The 18,850-nt window shown below is 38.4% G+C and overlaps 1 protein-coding gene across 1 annotated transcript; it reads left to right on the forward strand.

Moving 5' to 3' along the window:
- The first annotated feature begins 91 nt into the window (after positions 1 to 91).
- On the forward strand, positions 92 to 15,321 carry sec31b (SEC31 homolog B, COPII coat complex component). Its single transcript, XM_032573873.1, has 25 exons — positions 92 to 220; positions 1,292 to 1,524; positions 2,022 to 2,217; positions 2,305 to 2,400; positions 2,667 to 2,807; positions 3,271 to 3,413; positions 3,505 to 3,604; positions 3,690 to 3,851; positions 4,203 to 4,355; positions 4,713 to 4,943; positions 5,027 to 5,101; positions 5,185 to 5,277; positions 5,355 to 5,466; positions 5,588 to 5,766; positions 6,246 to 6,372; positions 6,548 to 6,693; positions 7,196 to 7,369; positions 7,495 to 7,647; positions 7,742 to 7,934; positions 9,332 to 9,724; positions 11,733 to 11,791; positions 12,770 to 12,895; positions 13,005 to 13,124; positions 13,233 to 13,304; positions 13,980 to 15,321. Exons 2-25 carry the CDS (start codon positions 1,322 to 1,324, stop codon positions 14,157 to 14,159), a joined length of 3,627 nt encoding a protein of 1,208 aa, XP_032429764.1. The 5' UTR covers positions 92 to 220; positions 1,292 to 1,321; the 3' UTR covers positions 14,160 to 15,321.
- The last annotated feature ends 3,529 nt before the right edge of the window (positions 15,322 to 18,850 follow it).

Consider the following 18,850-nt stretch of genomic DNA (forward strand, 5'->3'; position numbering starts at 1 on the left):
AAAAAATAATTCTGACAATTGTACTATCCCAGATATGGTTCCGATGAGTTCAGGGTGTTAGTTTAGCTGAAATTTGAGGCTATATGTAAAATGTCCCTGTGGACGATCCGTAGCTTAGTGACAACACGGCAGTAGCACTTTGGTCTGGGCAGCTAGCTTCGCTGATAAGTAGCACTGGAGCGCGTAGACGCAAATTGTCAAGCTGTGTAACACAGTTTACGTAAGTTGCTCTTAAGAAACACATTTCCCTAACCAGGAGATTTAAATTGAGTTTTTTTAATCCTATGTTTTATTTGCATTTGATGTACTGCAATTGAGGTGGTGGCTAACGGATAGCTAGCTAGCAAAAGCAGCATCGGCTGGGAGTATAAAATGAAAAACTTAAGATATAGTGTTTTCATAGATTGGTTGAATATATAACATTTTAACCCTAAGGCTAAATAATTAATATTATTGTAATGTGAAATTTAATTAAGGCTACGTTTGAGGTGTGCTTGCGAAATGCTAACTCGCTAGCTAGATAAACTCGCTGGCAGATAAACAGAAAAAATCTACTTTGGTAGTAGTCTGGCAACTTGACAATTATAGTACTAAGAACTACATCAATTTAAATCAATTGTAGATGAGCTATAATTATGGTGTGATTATTTTGTTATTCCAGTTACTGCTGTGTGAAGTAGACTGAATTTAAAGGCATTTCTTATGGCAGGTAACAGTCAGAAATAATCTGAACGGATGTTGCTGTACTTCAGCAACATGGAAAAGGAGGAATATAACCAAATCGCCAGCTACAGATGATTTGGGGAGCGATGTCGTCTTCTGGTGTCGGTCCAATGTCCATCCATCCATTTTCTGTACACCTTTCTCCTTAGAGGAGTCGGGAGGGGTGCTGGTGCCTATCTCCAGCGAACGTTTCGGGCGAGAGGCGAGGTACACCTTGGACAGGTTGCCAGTCGGGCGCAGGGCAACACAGAGACAAACAACCATGCACACACACACTCACTCACTCCTAGGGATAATTTAGAGAGACCAGTTAACTTGACAGTCATGTTTTTGGACTGTGGGAAGAAGCCGGAGTACCCGGAGAGAACCCACGCATGCACAGGGAGAACATGCAAACTGTCGGTCCAATGTGTTTTATCAAATCCAGAATCAGGACATTTTAGCGCTGTATGCATTTATTTTTCTACTAAGAGCATCAGATTTTATTCATCTGTATTAGTTATGTTAACCTGTGCAGGAAAAAAAATGCTTACGATAAAATAATATAGTGGTGGTCTCACTTTCCTAGGTTTTGAAACTTGAACCTCTGTAGTGGAAGATGAGGCTGAAGGAAATTCAGAGGACTGCCCACCAGGCATGGAGTCCTGCCGGACACCATCCGATCTACCTGGCCTTAGGAACATCAGCACAACAGCTTGATGCTTCTTTCAATACCACAGCTGCCATAGAGATATTTGAGATGGATTTTGCTGACCCCTCTCTGGAGATGCAGCTCAAGGGTTCATTACCCACCACAAACAGGTACTCTATCATACATTTACACATTTCAATGTGCAAATCCTGCAGTCTCCATCAGACAGTACATAGAACTCACATTGTGTTTTGGGTTTTGATTGTGCTTACTGGCGGCTGATGCTGCATTTTTATTACAGGCCATAGCTGTTTACTATTGTTGTAAATGGTGTATGATTTCTGAATTATTACTTTATTTGAGAAATTGCAACCGTAGTGCATTGTAAAACTATTCACACCCTTGGAACATTTTTACACTTTAGTCACAAGCTTTGATGTATTTTGCTAGCATTTTATGTGCTAGACTGACACAAAGTAGCACATAATTTTCAAGTGGTATGAAATATTGGGTGTATTATGTTTTTGTTTTAGTTACAAGCAAACTTAAATTGTAGTGTGCAATTGTTTTTAGGATTGTCTCAACCTTCTTTGCACATGTAGAGGCTGACCTTTTATTTTTTACAGGCTTTGGGGGTAATATAGTAATGCCTGTTTTGCTCCCATAGGTTGCACAGCATTGTATGGGTAAATTTCGGGACGGCGGAAGATGGAACTGGAGGGAGACTCGTTGGTGGAAGCGAAAATGGCACATTGACAGTATATAACCCAGAGGCTATTATAAGTTCTGGAGCAGAGGCAGTCGTTGGGGAGTCTGACAAACACACAGGACCAGTCCGTGCACTTGATTTCAACCCGTTCCAGGTAAATGCATTGCGATTATAGACAGTCTATCCAAAGGCACATCTCTTATAATTCATAATTTTCTATCTGTGATCTTTTCTTTTGCAGAGTAATCTTCTTGCCTCTGGAGCGAATGACTCTGAGATCTACATCTGGGATCTAAATAACTTCAGCAGCCCAATGACTCCAGGAGCAAAAACACAGGTAAGTACTGGATTTAGAAAAGTCACAGATTCTATGTACTATATAAAGTTATTTACAATTGAAACCACAGTCACTTTCAAATTAAATTTCATATTTTTGTAGTTTGAAACCTGAAAAGAGTGGAACCTCTTTTGTTTATAGTGTCTGCTTTGCTCTTATTTGCGAAACTTGTCCGCTTTTTTCAAGAGTTGTCAAAGTGCGCTATAACACTCTGACATTAATTATTTGATTTGTATTTGACAAGCAGCTGCTTTCTCTTGTTTCAGCCCGTTGAAGACATCAGTGTTGTGTCGTGGAACAGGCAGGTTCAGCACATCCTGGCTTCTGCTAACCCCAGTGGGAAAGCGGTTGTGTGGGACTTGAGGAAGAATGAGCCCATCATAAAGATCAGTGATCACAGCAACAGGGTTGGTTGTTTTTCTTTCTTTTTTCTATTATTAAAAATAGATAATAGAGATTTGCCTGTTGTCCATCAGGGCATTTAATATAGGCTCCCTTACTAATTTATTTTAAGCAATTTTTTTGTCCATTCGTAATACATTTGCAATAATATAATGTCTGGTAAGTGTTTCTTCTAGTACATAGAAATCAGACTATACTGTTCCCTAACTTTCCCAAGTATATCCGTGTACTTTAAAATATAATCAAAAAGGCAATAGTATTTCACTTGGAAAAAGGCTTTATGTTTTTATTTATTTAACTTTTTTACTTGCACAACTGAAATAAAGTAACTTATCAATTTTAATTTTATTCAGATCTGAAATTTTTGAAATAAAAGGTGCAGGCCAGTAAATAAAAATATAATTGAATAGACTTTGATGGTAAATGGGTGTTGTGATTTTTGCGTTCTACCTTATTATGTGACTGAAGATGCACTGTTCGGGAATGCTGTGGCACCCTGACGTGGCCACCCAGCTGGTGTTGGCCTCAGAAGATGACCGACAGCCAGTCATCCAGATGTGGGACCTTCGCTTTGCTACGTCACCCCTTAAAGTGCTGGAAAATCACAAACGGTACAGTTTTATCGATTTATCTCTCATTAGCATAAATTCGATTGAATTTTTATTAGATTGTTCTGAATTTTGTTCCGCTTGTGTCTTCCAGAGGAATTCTGTCCATTTCATGGAGCCAGGCTGATTCGGAGCTCCTCCTGAGTAGCGCTAAAGACAATAGGATCCTCTGCTGGAATCCAAACACTGGAGAGGTATTTGAGATTTACCTGTATGTAGTTCTGAAATTAGCTCTCTTGGCTACATTGATCTTCAGTGGTGTCTTGTTTTTTATTTTAGGTAATTTATGAGCTTCCAACTACAAACCAGTGGTGCTTTGATGTCCAGTGGTGCCCCAGGAATCCGGCCCTTCTTTCAGCAGCGTCGTTTGATGGGAGAATAACAGTTTACTCTGTGATGGGAGGGAGCTTGAAGGCTCAGCAACAAAGCACAGCTGACATGGTAAATACTAGTTTAAAGTTTAAATGTTAAAAGTTTTGAACATTTAGTTGTCTGTCCACAAGATGGTGCTTTTGTAAAGGAAATCACGCTGACTAATAACTAAATTTGAAAGAGGAAACAAATACTTCCTAGAGAACTGGTGTTTCCCCTGACAAACATCCATAGCAACAGTTTATTATAAGTGAAGTACTAAAAAGAAAGAGTTGATGCAAATATTTAAACATATGAAAGTTTTTCTGTGTTTGTATTTATTTGGAAATGAAAAAAAAGATATTCTGTTCTACAAATAACTTGAATTAATTTAGCATGCAGTTGTTAGTTAAACAAATCATGTTCTTTATAATTTACCAGATATCCTCTTCATTTGATACCATGGATCCCTTTGGTACGGGACAAGTGCTGCCTCCTCTACAAGTTCCTCAGCCCAGTGTGCAGGAAACCATCATTCCTCCTCTGAAGAAGCCACCTAAATGGGTGCGCAGGCCAGTGGGAGCTTCCTTTGGGGTAAGTGTGATATTAGAATATTTCATGCTGTGTTTGGTTGGCCTGGGTTTTATTTAAGAGTATCCAAACAAAGGGGTCTGAATACATATGCAAGGCTGGCTTTACAGATTCTTTTATTTCTTTTTTTATTATTATTATTTTAAGTTTGAAAACCAAACCATATATTTTTTACCTTCCTTTTCGCCATTATGAACTACTGTGATCCCAGTAAAATACATTTAAATTTGTGGTTACAAAAACTTGAAAAAAATGTGAAAATATTCAGGGCAGAAGAATTCGATTTGGATTTAGATATACACCATGTTTTTTCATAGTATTGAACTTGTTTTTCTTCTGTTTTTGTTGTTGTTTTTTCAGTTTGGTGGAAAGCTGATAACCTTTGAGAACTCAAAGCTTCCTCTGGTGCAAAGCCCCCAGCCTGTCCCCAGACAAGTGTTTGTGAGCCAGGTTACCACAGAGACAGAGTTCCTCCAGCGCTCCAGGGAACTTCAGGCGGCGCTGAAGTCGGGTTCCTTCAACAACTACTGCCAGGCCAAGATTCAGAACGCCACGTCGGATGCAGAACAAGACATATGGAAATTCCTTCTGGTATGAGTCTCCTCATGTTTAGACACAAGCTAAATCTCTCACTCAGTCTGGGGTTATGATGTGTCATATTCCTCGAATTACAGGTCAACTTTGAGGACGAGGCCCGTATTAAATTCCTTAAACTTTTGGGTTTCAGCAAAGATGAATTGGAGAGAAAGGTATTCTGCTTTTTTAAAATGGTTTCTTACCTTTTCTTTGAGTCATACCATGTCGTAGCTGTAAAAACATTACCTTGATGTAGATTTCAAAATGTCTGGGGAAGAATTTTCAATCCAACGGCCATGGAGTTGATGCCAAAGATCTTGCAGAGAAGATGCAGCGTCTCACAACTGAGGTCAGATGTTCTCCACAGTTGTGTGTTTTGAAATCATAACTACTGGAAGAATTAAATCTCCTTTTTTCTGTCTCCAGAGATCAGATGAAGCTGCAGCTGATGCTAGAACCTCAGGGTCCATTTCACCAGCAGACTTCTTCAGTCACACTCCAAAGGAAAATTCCACCTTCCAAATCCCTGTATCATGTGGTAAAAACCATTCTTTAATAAATACAACAAGAATAACTTTCATCTCATTGCTGTTTGGTTTTACTGTAATCAAGGCAGTTTCTTTTGGTCACCTGATTCATAATGCCAATCATTTCTGCAGACACTGACGGTTTGATAAGCCAGGCGCTGCTGGTTGGCAACTTTGAGGGAGCCGTGGATTTGTGTCTCAATGATGGTCGCTATGCTGAGGCCATTTTGCTATCCATCAGCGGTGGAGAGGATCTTCTCAAGAAGACACAGCAGAAATACCTAAGAAGGCAAAAAAGCAGCATATCAATGGTAAGATTGTGATGCAGGTGTATCTCAGTAAACTGGAATATTATTGACAAGTTAAATAATTTCATCAGTTCAAGTCAAAAAGTTGAACTTGCACATTATATGGATTCCTTACATTCAGTGTGATATATATATTAAGAGGTTATTTTTGCTGATGATTGTGGGTTACCACAAAAAAAAAAACTTCAGTTTTTCAGGAAATTAGAATCTTACTGATGAAACAAAGGATTTTCAATAGAAATGTTATACTATAGCCTGGATAATAAGGTAATACATATTTTCTACTACACCTTTTCGTTCCTCTCAACTTTCCTTTAGTGTGCAATGGCTACAGTACTCTGTGAACAGCCAATTTCTGTAGCAGTGACTATTTAAATATATATGCATGAAGTAGCCTGAATATATCTGTGTGTAATCAGTCTATATAACTTTATATAACATAATGTTTTGCAAAATAATTTTTTATTCCCCACAAACTCCAGCTTATATCATCAGTGGTGACCCAGAACTGGAGGGACATCGTGCAGAACTGTGAGTTGGACAACTGGAAGGAAGCTCTTGCTGCTCTGCTGACTTACGCTCACCCTGAAGACTTTGCTTGTTTTTGCGGTAAGTTAAACATTTATTGGCGTGCAACTCAAATTCTGACATGTCTTGCTTCTGGGGGAATTGTAAAATTGCAGTTCAGTGTTTGACTTTCTCACTAACACCAGCCTATGCTTGCTCCATTTCCAGTCTTTCTTCTATTTTTAATATTTGGGAGTTTTGCCATTTGTCCCGCCAGATACCTTGGGAAACCGGCTAGAGCACGAGGGCACAGAGAAGCGCTGCCTGCAAGCCTGTTTGTGTTACATCTGCTCTGGGAACATTGAAAAGCTGGTGGAGTGTTGGGCCTTGCACAGAGACTGCTCTTCCCCTCTTGGGCTAGAGGTACAGTCTCAGTATGGATGTGTGCATCGGTATAGAAGCAACTTTAACATTTTTCTAGATCTTTTAAGAAATTACCAAAATGTAAAAAATATATTTTGTCATTTATTATGTTCATTTTCCTCATAAGAACTAGTTTTCTAGTTGATTGTTTTTGGAGTTAATCTGTGATAGTACAGATTCATACACTCATAAAAACTACGTAAAATTTTTTTTTTTAAAGTTATTTAATTTGGTGTGATGGCAAACAAAACTTTGAACTTCTGTTCTTATGAATTTGTACAAACTAAATGTTGGTTTCACAGATCAAAAAGTGAGTCGTGTTTTGTTTTAATACAGAGTAATCCAGCTCAGAAGTGTTTTAGTATTTGAAATAGACCTAATCTATGTTGGTCCAGTTTGGAACGAAAATTTATTTTCTGACTATTTGTTAGAAATCTGAGTCTTTAAAAGAAAGGAGTAGGAAGCCTGTGTTAAACTATGCATGGATTTATGTTTTTTGTAGGATCTGGTTGAAAAAGTAATGATGCTACGGAAGTCGATTGAGCGCCTCCGCAACAGTGAGGTGGCAGTGCAGAGCCCTGTGCTGGCTGAGAAGCTGACCTGCTACGCTGGCATCCTGGCTGCAGAGGGCAATTTATCCACTGCCATGACATACCTGCCTGACAACTCAGACCAAGTAAAAAAAAACTTATTTTAAAGCCTCTTGTTTGACTTTTTGTAATTTTTCACAAGTACAAACTTCAGTGTATTTGAGTGTGAATTAACCAAATATTGGTTTTTGTACAACTTTTTCCTCATCAGCCTGGCATCAGGATGCTGAGAGACCGGCTGTACCATGCTCAGGGAGAGACTGCTGCCCAACAGCAACCTCCAAGCTCCTTCAACAGGGTCGGCGTGCCAACAGCTAACCCCACTCCTGCAGCTCAGCCTCCTGCACCAAAAGCACCAATCATGGTAGAGATGGCTTAGCCATAAATTCAGTCATAATACCTCAAAGCATTTTGTTTAAATTGCTCAGCAACCTCTTTTTTTTTTCTTTTAACCTTAGAGTCAGTTCCAGCCATCTGCTCCACCACAGGTTCCTTCACAACAGCAGCCTCCAATGCCATCAATATTTACTCCTCAAGTTCCTCTACCCAACCCAGGCCCAGGTCTGCCATCATCCACTCATGCACATCCGCCCAGTTCCACCCGCCCAGTTGTAAGGCCTTCCTATCCGCAACATCCTGCTACAGCTCCAGGTTTGACAGCTTGAAAATTAGCTTAAAGAATCTGTCTTGCAAAATTTATGATATCTTCCTTTGAATTTTTTCATATTTCTTCACGTAATAACCACAAACTTCAGTGTATTTGAGTGGAACGTCCTGTGATAAGCATGCAAAAATTAGCATATAATTGAGAAATGAGAACGGTGAATAGTTAAAAAAAAATCTAAAACGTTTGGCATTTAGTGCCTTTTGATCGGATTCTCTGAAATTAAATCCAGTGAAATCAGTTGCCTTCAGAAGCCATGCAATTAGCATCATGACATGGACAAAGTTGTGGAGAATTTTAAATCAAGGTTAGATTATAAAGCAATATACCCCATTGCCCAAACATTTCCCAAATCGCAGCTACAATGCCACCAGCACATGTCTGCACACTTAAATATCCCTATTGAAGGCCATAGAGGCCACACCGCATGAATGTGGAAAAAATTGTTTTTGTCTGAGAAGACAAAAATTGACCTTTGTGGTTTACAGACAAAACTTTTGTGAAGTGAAACTAACACGCCACCCCCACTGTGCAAAATGGTGGCAGCATCTAGCTGTGAGGGAGCGTTTCATCAGCACAAATAAGGGCGCACAACAGAGTCGATGGGAAGATGGATTGATCTGAAAGTGTAAAAGACTCCCACCTGAATGCTTGCATACACACTCATATACCTGCTTGCACATTCGCTCTCTCATACACATGCTCATAAACATAAAATAAAAATTCATTTATCAGCAGCATAACAGTCGCCTTGTTCTTTCAGCAAGGTCAGACAGATTTAGCAGGTCATTCAAATTTGCTCTTACTTTGGCAAAGAGCTGATAAGGGTGGTGTTTTGTCAATTTACTTTCTGAAAACTCTGATGTTCGTCAAAGCTTTTGCTTTTAAATCTTCAGGACCACACTTCTTTTGAGAAGCATGCTACTTGTAAACTCATTAAAAGAGAATTAATTTGCTCCTAAATCACTGCTCAGAGACGGATATATTAAATTCTTAGCTTGGGTTTTATTCAGTGTTTGATTCACTGTGCTGCATCTGCTCTTTAGAAGACATTATGAGAATAGAGCTAAATATATGATTTAGTTAATACCATGCACTTATTGTTTTTTTTTATTATTTTATATAAATTTATAAACTTGGGACTGATAGATTAATGCATAAACCCGGAACATTATGAAGTTAAAGTTTACCTGTTCCTTCTGGTGATCTTAGTATTTTGTGGGGTTTTATTAAATGTGAAACACATGTCAACATTCTCTTTGACTTAAAAGTGAAGTTCCTACCAGAGCATATTAAAAAAAATAAAGTTTATTCATATGTTACAATGATCATTTTCTAGACTTTGTAGTTTAAGTAAATATTTCCTCTTTCTGTCCATTTCCAGCTTTCTCTTCTCATCAGCCATTCCAGCCTCAGCCCGTTTCCAGTGGTGGTCCCTTCTCTCCCACTGGCCCGCCAATGCCAGCTGCAAACCTAGCAGGGCCTCCACTGCCACCTTCATCCTCCACCGCTGGAGGCCTGCCCCCCACTCCAAGCCCTGGGGTGCCCCCTATGGGATTTGTACTGTCTACCTCTTTACCTTCAGGCATGACGCCGCCCAGCTCGCAACCAGGAGCACCAGGTCCAGTTTTCCCAGGCAGCTTCCACAGCCAAGGCCCAGCACCCCCCATGGCATCTAGTTCCTTCCCTCCTATTGGAGCTGGATATCCCCAAGGAGGCCCTGGAGCTCCTGCAGCAAAGCCCTTCCCAGCCCCTGTAGTTGCTCCCCCTCCTACAGGTACACATGGGATCAATTATGTTCCAGTCAGAAGTGAAATTCCTTTAATCTGGTTACACTTTTATTTTATCCTTTTAACTAATAAGGACATTATCTACAGGGTGATACTGATGAGAAAACACTTGTATTCAGATGTCACATCGTTTTTAATTTGCAGGAAATTTTCCCTGGCTGAATTTCGAGTGTGATCATCAAGGTGACGCATCGAGTGCCTGATATAGAAAATAGAACAGCGCGAACAGAAAAGCAGAAACATGTAGACTAAGATGCATATGCATAGCTGAAACAAGTTTCCTTTTTGCTGTTGAATTGCTTCTGCTTGTCTGTTGCTTGTATCACCCAAAAATGGAAGATTTCAAAGATTTAGATGATTGAAATGAGTTTTTATATTTTAAAATAATGTAACTAAAGTGTATTTTTCATTAAGTTAGAAGTAATCAATAATCCTAATTTTGTGGTCGATTTCTAGCTTTTATACACTTCTGACTTAGCCTATTTCTATTTATTTTCAAAAGTATAGTATTTAACAACAATATTCAGAACATTGTTCTAAGGAATAGTAATTGACTTTTTAAGGCATCATTAGCACCTTGTCGTAGTGATTAGCATGGTTAGCATTGCTGACAAAGCACTCTTAGAAAACTTAGATGTTTACCTTAACTGTCTCCAAATCCAGCGTATTCTGTGACAGAACTGAAAGTTCAAAAAGATAAAACACAGGAACTGTGCTATACTCCCTCAAGATTTCTTGTTATTTCATGAAAGTCCTGATCGTACAAACATCTCTTGATGTGTCATAGAATACAGTTTCCTTTTAAATATCTTCTAACACCTCTTGGCTTTCTCTGACTGATATTGAAAGTAGGTAACTTTGACTCTTCTGTCTGTAACAGAGCTGTTGTTACTGGTTAGATATTATGCAATCACCTGTCAGAAAAACAATTGGACTTTATTTGGTTTCTGCCAATCACCAAATTCAAAACTTGCTTAATATGGTTTATTATTAAATAAAAGTGTAGGTGTTAGATGTCACCATATTTTTTTTCTAGCTATTTATTAACCTAAACTGAATGTATTGCTTGTAGTTTCACTTGTTATTTATGAGAACTTCATAACTTCCCATATATTTTGCCTTACTTAGCTGTTTGAATTTGCTCAAACCCTTAAAATCTGAGTGGTTGAAAAAAATGTTTTAACTTGCAGTGTGTTGCTATGCAGACTAACATTGGCTCAAAGCTCACACAAGAAATTGAAAAAGTCAGATTCAGACTTTATCAGGTTTATTTATCACTTTCAAGTCCAAAAGCCAAAAAAAAGCCAAATAACTGGGATGGAGGAGAGCTAGAGAACATATCTGCCATGCTAAAATTCAGGAGTTGATATGCCAGCTACAGTACCTTGAAAATGTATTCATACCCCTTGACTTTTTCCTCATTTAGTCACATTACATCTACAAGCTTCCAGAGGTGGGAGTTATAAGTCAGCATGGTGCTGTGGGGATTTGTTGCTTTGGCAAGAACAGGGAGGCTTGATGGGGAGTTGAGTGGATCTCAATACAGATCAGTCCTGGAAGAAAACCACACACCAATGTACACTGCACTTTTTGTAATTACTTGGGAAAAAACTTTTGGAAACCATGAATCACTTTCTTCCTGTGCACAATTATGTGCGTGATTTGTGTTGGTCTGTCACATAAAACCTAATAATGCACGTTAACTTGACAATTTTGGAAAAATTCAAGGGATGTAATAGTTTTGCAAAACACTGCATGAGTTTTGCACCTCAGCAGCAGACAGATCTGTGGCCAAGCAGTGAGCTTCACACACAAGTCAACACAAGTCTTGTCTGACTGGTTTCGTCTGCGGTGTTCTCACAACACTGTTTGTACATGTTATCAATAGCATGTAAGAAAGCAGCTTTCTACTTCCATTCTTGGTCATCTGCTTCTATCTGTTGGCTTTTTTTTTTTTTACATGTAAAAACTAACCTTATAATATTTTTTATGTAGGACCACATGATGGCTGGAATGATCCACCAGCAGTACGCACTGGACCCAGGAAGAAGAAGGTATTTATTCATTCACTGCTTAATAATGGAAAAAAAGAAGTCAACCATTTAAGGTTAATGTTTATAGCAGGGATGCATATCAGCATCAACATTGGCCAATGGTAGTCACTTTTTAACATATGAGTATGTTAGAAAACACTACTGTGGCTCCTGAGGCCAAATCTTATTAAATAAATGACATAAAATGTCAGTTTGGTTTTTCTGTGGTAATATTTACTGTGAATCTAAAATGAGTAAATACTCCTGTTGAAATGTCATGTTTCAATACGACAAAATAAAAAACATGATAAACGTTTTCAAAGCTTTTCTGATGTTTCACTAAAAAAACATGCAAATGTGTTACTTTTTAGTTTTCTTTTCAGTTTTTCTTTTGTTTTCTTGTCATCCTATCATGTTTTGAGATATTTTTTGTCCATCCTGTCCTGTAAAAATTCTTCTATTCTGTCAGATGTCTGGACACCTCTTGTTCATGTTCCACCTCAGGAAACTGCTGAGATCTTGATTTTGACACTTTAATTCATTCAAAGTGATACTGAAAAAATGAAATCCCTATTCATCTTCAGTTTCTCAGTGGATTCCTGAAAGTTTTGTGTCAGAACTGATTGTAACAGTTCACATTCATCCTACTGAACAGAAACCTACAGTTCCATCTGAAGTTAAGGCTTCATGTTAGGAAAACAGAAGTGCAGCAACTCAGAAGATCATAAGATCTTTTATCTTCTACCTGCTTCTTTGTGAACAAATTGTGTTCAATTGGCATGACTATTTCTTTTTTTTTATTTTTAGTTTTTTACTTTTGATAGTCTGTTCAAAATAAATAAATAAATACTCTGAGGACAAACAGCCCCACTACCAGTTTTACATTTCACTTTTTGCAGCCGAGGAAAATAAATTAAAAGGCATATTTCTAGGTATCAAATTTAAACTTTGACCTCGTGCCTTGCTCAACAACCATGTTGAACCGTTCTCTGTGTACAGCTCCCTGATAACTACACTCCACCAGCCCCCATCACTGCTCCTGTGATGGGTTTCCCAGTGGAGGCCCCACAGCCACACAACCACACCCAAGTCCCACCTGGAGCCCCTCAGGAGCCAAACGTACAGGTTTGTTTCCAACGAAGGGGCGGTTACTGGAATCCTCAGCAGTAATGCGCTCGTCAGGAATGGCATCAGCTTTTATTGTTTTTTTCATTTGTGCGTGTTTGTTGCTCAGCTCCTCCAGCAGCTGCCAGCAGAGAGAGTGGAGCAGAAAGAGATCCCATCGGAGCACATGGTCCTCAAAACCACCTTTGACAGTTTGGTGCAGCGCTGCCAGCTCGCTGCAGGAGATCCTGTAAGTCAACATGTTTTCATTCTGCTGTTGGTTTTGTTGTCATTTCACAGCCTGTTTCCTCTGCAGAGGAAAGTATGTGGTTAGATAAAATATATAAATCTTTTTCAGCAAACAAAAAGGAAGCTTGATGATGCTGGAAAGCGTTTGGGACACTTGTATGACAAGCTGAGAGAGCAGTCGGTAAGGATTGTTTTGTGTTCAAGCAGAATAATTCATATCTCGAGTCAAACAGGAGCAGGGAGGGTTTGTTTTGGTAGCAGATGCTCTGCGGCAGACGGCTCATGGTCGACATGCAGGCTGCGTGGTGATCAATATGTTCTCAGAGACGTGATGTCAACTAATTGAAGATGATTAGTGTCTCCACGACGACAGTGCTAAACAAAAATGTCAGAGGTTTCTTGTCTACAGCATGTTTTTTTTAACTGATACTCTAACTTATAGATCAGAACCCAAAACCTTTTTTTCTGGTAGCAAAAAAGTAATCTATCTGTCTATCTTTTTTTATTAAAAGCCTGACAGTACTATAAAATGTATTTAGAAATGTAACAATTTTTACTCCTCTTCAGCATGAAAATAAATTGGGGGGGAAAATACATTTTCATAAACAGTTCAAGGAAGTCTCAGAGTTTATACTCTTAAAAAAAAAAACATGAACGGCAAAACAAATTGATTGTAATGGATTTATTGGCTTAAACCCAGAAATATATGACATCCATTCCAGTAGACTGGGGATTTTAGGGGTTAAACTTAAGATTAAGTTCCCTGCTTATTTGAGAAAAACATACAAGAATTGAATAATCTGGAAAACATAACTATGGCATAACAATTTACCAAATGCTACTTTGTTTTTTTTAGCTCTCTCACAACATTCTGGGTGGACTCCATGAAATCAGCCGCTGCGTGGCGAGCCAAAACTACCAGCGGGGCCTGGAGATCCACACTCAGGTGGTCAGCAGCAGCAACTTCAGCGAGATCTCTGCCTTCATGCCCATCCTCAAAGTGCTCATGACCATCGCCAACAAGCTGGGCGTCTAACACCCCGAAGACAACACCGACCACTCTTCAGTGTTACCATGTTGTTGTATACATATTTATTTCCTTAAAGAGCTGATGATGTGTCAACGATGCGAATAATGGCTGATAGCGTTACGGAACCCGCTCCCTCCCAGAGGACGCCGCGGCTGTTTGAGCCAATGAGGTGGAGTTTGTGTAGATGTCTGTTGATGTTGCTGTGCTAATTTTTACAAAAAAGATGAATGTATTCAGAAAGTGGCTGAGTATATGAATTGAAAATAGTGATGTAATACATAAAACCGGTTGATGCAAAGCAGGTGTATTTCCATAAAACGCGTTACATCGTACTGCAGTGTGTATTTTTCCTTTATGGCGCTTGTGGATTTTGGGGGTGGGAGGAAAAGTGTAATAAAGTGCATGCAGCGCTTCAGCTGCAAAAACAACACATCCAGGGGCTCACACTTTCATAAATCATGAGAATAAAATCTGGGTCGTCATTACAATCTACTCCGTCTGTGTACTCTGTGTGAGGGAGGCACAGACTGACACAACTGTGTGAACCATTTTGTAAAAACAAACGGCATCAAAAGCATTTGAACAAGAACTTCTGATTGTTCAGAGGATTTATTTCTTGTAATGACAGTGTGGGGAGTCTTTGGGCCAAAGCACTGAAGAAGAATGTTCCGTCAAATGTTTTATTTTCTATTAGATTGAACCTTGATAGCTTGTGTGAATGATTTTTTCCCCCCCCTTTTACCTCCATATTTGCATTAATGTGCATGCTTTCCTCTATTTATCCTAAGATGAATTCAAACAGTAGCTTTTAGAACAAAACTTAAAATAATTTCTGTTGAACCATCAAGAAATTAGCCACTCTCTCTGTTTAAGGTCCTGTTACTCCACCTTTCATGCAGACAGCAATGTTTCATTTTGTAACATCTGTTGTTTTAAAAACGGTCTTGGATGTAATGATCGAGTATTAACAAACTGACAGATTACAGATGATGTTCATAGTTTTGTAGCTACTTATAATAAGAAAAACAACTGGGCTTGTTTTGTGGCAGCAGAGGGCAGGAAAGTGCCTCACTGTGCCTGTTTTGGTTGCACAGATATTTATACAATCCATGTTGCTTACTTTACTCATTTCGGTATCTTTTTGAAATAAAGTTCCACTTGCAATATTTGAAGTCTTCAAACATAAAATGGCTCTTTGATTCACTGAGTGCAAGAGCCCCTTTTAGCCACAGGATGGATTTAATCATTTTTTCTTTTGATCCGTGAGATCAGACTGTTTTTTTTCCAATTGATTAAGATCCATCATAATTTCCCCAGCTGCATTTACCTTTTTGAGGATAATAAAAATCAGATAATGGTGAGGGTTGCATTTGTATGCATAAATGGGGATAGTCTAGTTTAATTTAGAAAGGGGCATATATTTATAGATTTGAGTAATATCAAGTAAAAGTCTTTAAGCAATAATTCAGGATTTTGACATTTTCAGTGAAGCATTCAGACGTCTTACCAGCATTGCTCAAGAAAATACTCTTGGCATCTTTATTTAATTTAACTCCAGATTCAGGTGCCAATACTAATCTTTTGTACTATGTTAGTGGAGTGAAAAGCCAAATTTCTATAACAGTTGTGTTATTTTATTTTTTTTCCAGTGACTTTTCTATCAGACAGTTACTCCGACCAAATACACATCATTTCTCAGCATATATTTTGCATGGGAACCTGTATGAATAAGCATCAAAAGCAAATGTGATGCTGATTTAAAGGTTCATTAAATCACATTTGAATAAGTCATCATTTTTCGGACTGGAATTGTTTTAAGACAATGGAGGTCCACTTTATTTTGGCCTTGTTTGGACGCTACCTTTAGCATAGGAGCTAATAGCCTGGATTCTCAGTAAGTAGCCAAGAGAGTTATATACTGCAGGTAAGATATTAACTTTGCATAACCTCGTAACAGCTAGAATCACTCTTGAAAAATGATGGACCAACTTTTTATTAGGACCAGCTGTAACAAAACAAGCACCAGTCTTTCTGTATCTGTTTAGTACATTTGAAAGAATCTTTAAATGTAAAATGTTTGCGTTGGGAAAACTCTCTAGGTTGAACTAGACATTTTTGGAAACTTTTCAGCACATTGCGATTACAGTCATGATTTCGTGTAAGCATCAAGTTTTAAGTAAACTTGTGGACAGGTATGGACAGGTAACCTCTGTATGCTTTCAATGGGGGTCTGTCACAGCAACCGCTCATTTCAGTTCCTACCCTGAGTCAGGGCACATGAATGCACCAGGCTAATTCAGGAACCTTCCCCGGCCTCATGTTAAGTGTTAAAGTCATTAATCACTCGGCCCGTGGGCCACTAATGTTCTTAATAAATTTAAAGTCTTTCCAGCTGTTTCTCACGCTCTGCTTCGATTGGTCCAGGGGAATCAGAAGTGGAAACCTGACTGCTGATTGGTCGCTTTCAGTCGCATGCCGCGAGCTGCGTGATGCGATTATGAACACGTGATGGTTTTTTTGGGAGGGGGGGAGGTTGAACTTTAGTGAACTTTGTCGCCTCTCTACAGGCTCATGGAAAGCTGATGAAACATCTCCACACATCACACCACGATGCGTTCCGGATCGTGCCAATCAGGCATCAGGGTTGACTCGGTTTATCATGTGGGAGAAATGTGCTGACGGGACTGAATATATCGCTGCAGTGCTGGTCGGTTTGTGGAGTCATGGTCCTGCGAAATCACTCAGCTGGGACCACTGTAGACATAGAAAGATATTTTATATATTTGCATAATACAATTAAGTAAAAATAAAATAAAATCCATCTTTATTTTTACAGAGTACCGAGTAACTGATCAAATCATTTAATATTTAAAAATCCCATCATCAGATGGATCAGAATAAAAAAACAAATGTTGGTTTTTTAACCCTTTCATGCATAGTGGTCACTACAGTGGACAGCTATCTAAAAGCCATTTTCTTGTGCTTCCTGTGGATTTTTATGTTATAAATGCACACAGACCACTGAAGTGGACACTAATGCATCATAAAATATACCATCAACTACTGGCCATCAGCTGCAAATGCAAGAAATTATTTTTGTTAAATACAATATGGCCGACAGACAAAAAAGCATGAGAACCGACCCGGTCCCTCCTTCTACTGTAGACGACTCTTGCAAGTAAAAAAAATATTGTGACATCAGATAACCCCTAAGGAACAATACTACTGATGTATTTTTCAAATAACAACTTTGTATTTGGACAAAATTACAATAGATCACATAAAAAAAATAAAATAAAAATTCTTTTTACAAAAAAATGTTCCTACCTTTTTTATGCCGTAAGAAAAGAATTTTAAAAAATGGAAAAAAAATTCTGACACAAAGGATCATAATTCATGCATCAGAGGGTTAAGAACCAAAATGACAACAATTCATATGAGAAACAAAAAATAACAAAATCAAGCAAAAACAATTTATTTATAAATCAGTTTGTTTCAATATAAAACTTGTGAAACTATAACAAAAACTGCAGTTGTGTGTCTTTGTCTGGTGAATTTTTGGTTAGAAGATGTTTGTTTTGCATTCAGTGAAGTCACTCAGTGGGCAGAGAATCCAGAAATTTTACTCAAGTAAGTAGCGATACTTCATGAAAAATAACCAAAGTAAACAGTACAGCATAGTAAAATTACTACTAAAAGTACATTTCAGAAAAGTTCCTCAAGTAAAGTAATTGAGTAAATGTAACTTGTTACTTCTCAGCTTTGCTCATAGTCAATTCCACATCATACTTACTGCTGCTGAGTTATATAAAGATGTTTAATGTGGCGCTAACTCATACTGTAAAACATACACCTCCTCTTTTTTTTGGTATTGTGACTTCAACATCTATATCAAATTACAGTTTTGAAAAAGGTTTTGGAAGGAGGGATATAATAAACCTGATGGCTGCACCTGTCAGTTAAGATATTTTTTACAATATAATGTAATATAATGTAGTTATTGTGCAATGTTTACTTTAATGTTTGCACAATAACGCAATGATGAAAGAAAAATACAAAAAGCTGCAAAAAAAACCCCTGCAAATCACATCTTTAGCATAAATTTAGTCAAATCAAGTTTATTTGCGTAGCCCATTTCAGCAGTTCGAAGTGCTTAACATTATAAAAACGTAACACACGTAGCAAATAAAGCAATAAATCTTCTTTACGTGACACTAGGAAATTATAACAGCTAAAACTAAATGATTTAACTTTTATGACGGGAAACCAAAGTAGTCCTGGCCTGGCAACCTGATGTGAACTGGTCTCAGACCAGCATGCTGGTCTTACATTCCTTTCTGTCCTGTGTGAAGCCAGCCAGTCCGTTTTAAACAGCAGGGTTTTATTTCACAGGGACTTGAAATAAAACCCTGCTGTTTCTCCTGTGAATCATTGGGCGAATTCTTAAACACAAAACATAAAAGCGTCTCAGGGAACCGAAAATCCTCTACAGGACTCCAGATTGACATCACATAAACATTAGTGGCATAAATCAGTATTATTAACCTCCAAAGTGCAAGAGGTTTGTGTTTTTCCATAATAATGCAGTCCTCTGTGTAAGTCTTTCCCTTCTGGGTGTCTGATCAGAAGAGACACAGAGTTGGTTGCTTTTGAGCACAGTGGCAGATTACTCATGATGTGGACTTATGTTTGAGGTT

Source organism: Xiphophorus hellerii, chromosome 10 (genome assembly GCF_003331165.1).
Source record: "Xiphophorus hellerii strain 12219 chromosome 10, Xiphophorus_hellerii-4.1, whole genome shotgun sequence".
Lineage (NCBI taxonomy): Eukaryota > Metazoa > Chordata > Actinopteri > Cyprinodontiformes > Poeciliidae > Xiphophorus > Xiphophorus hellerii.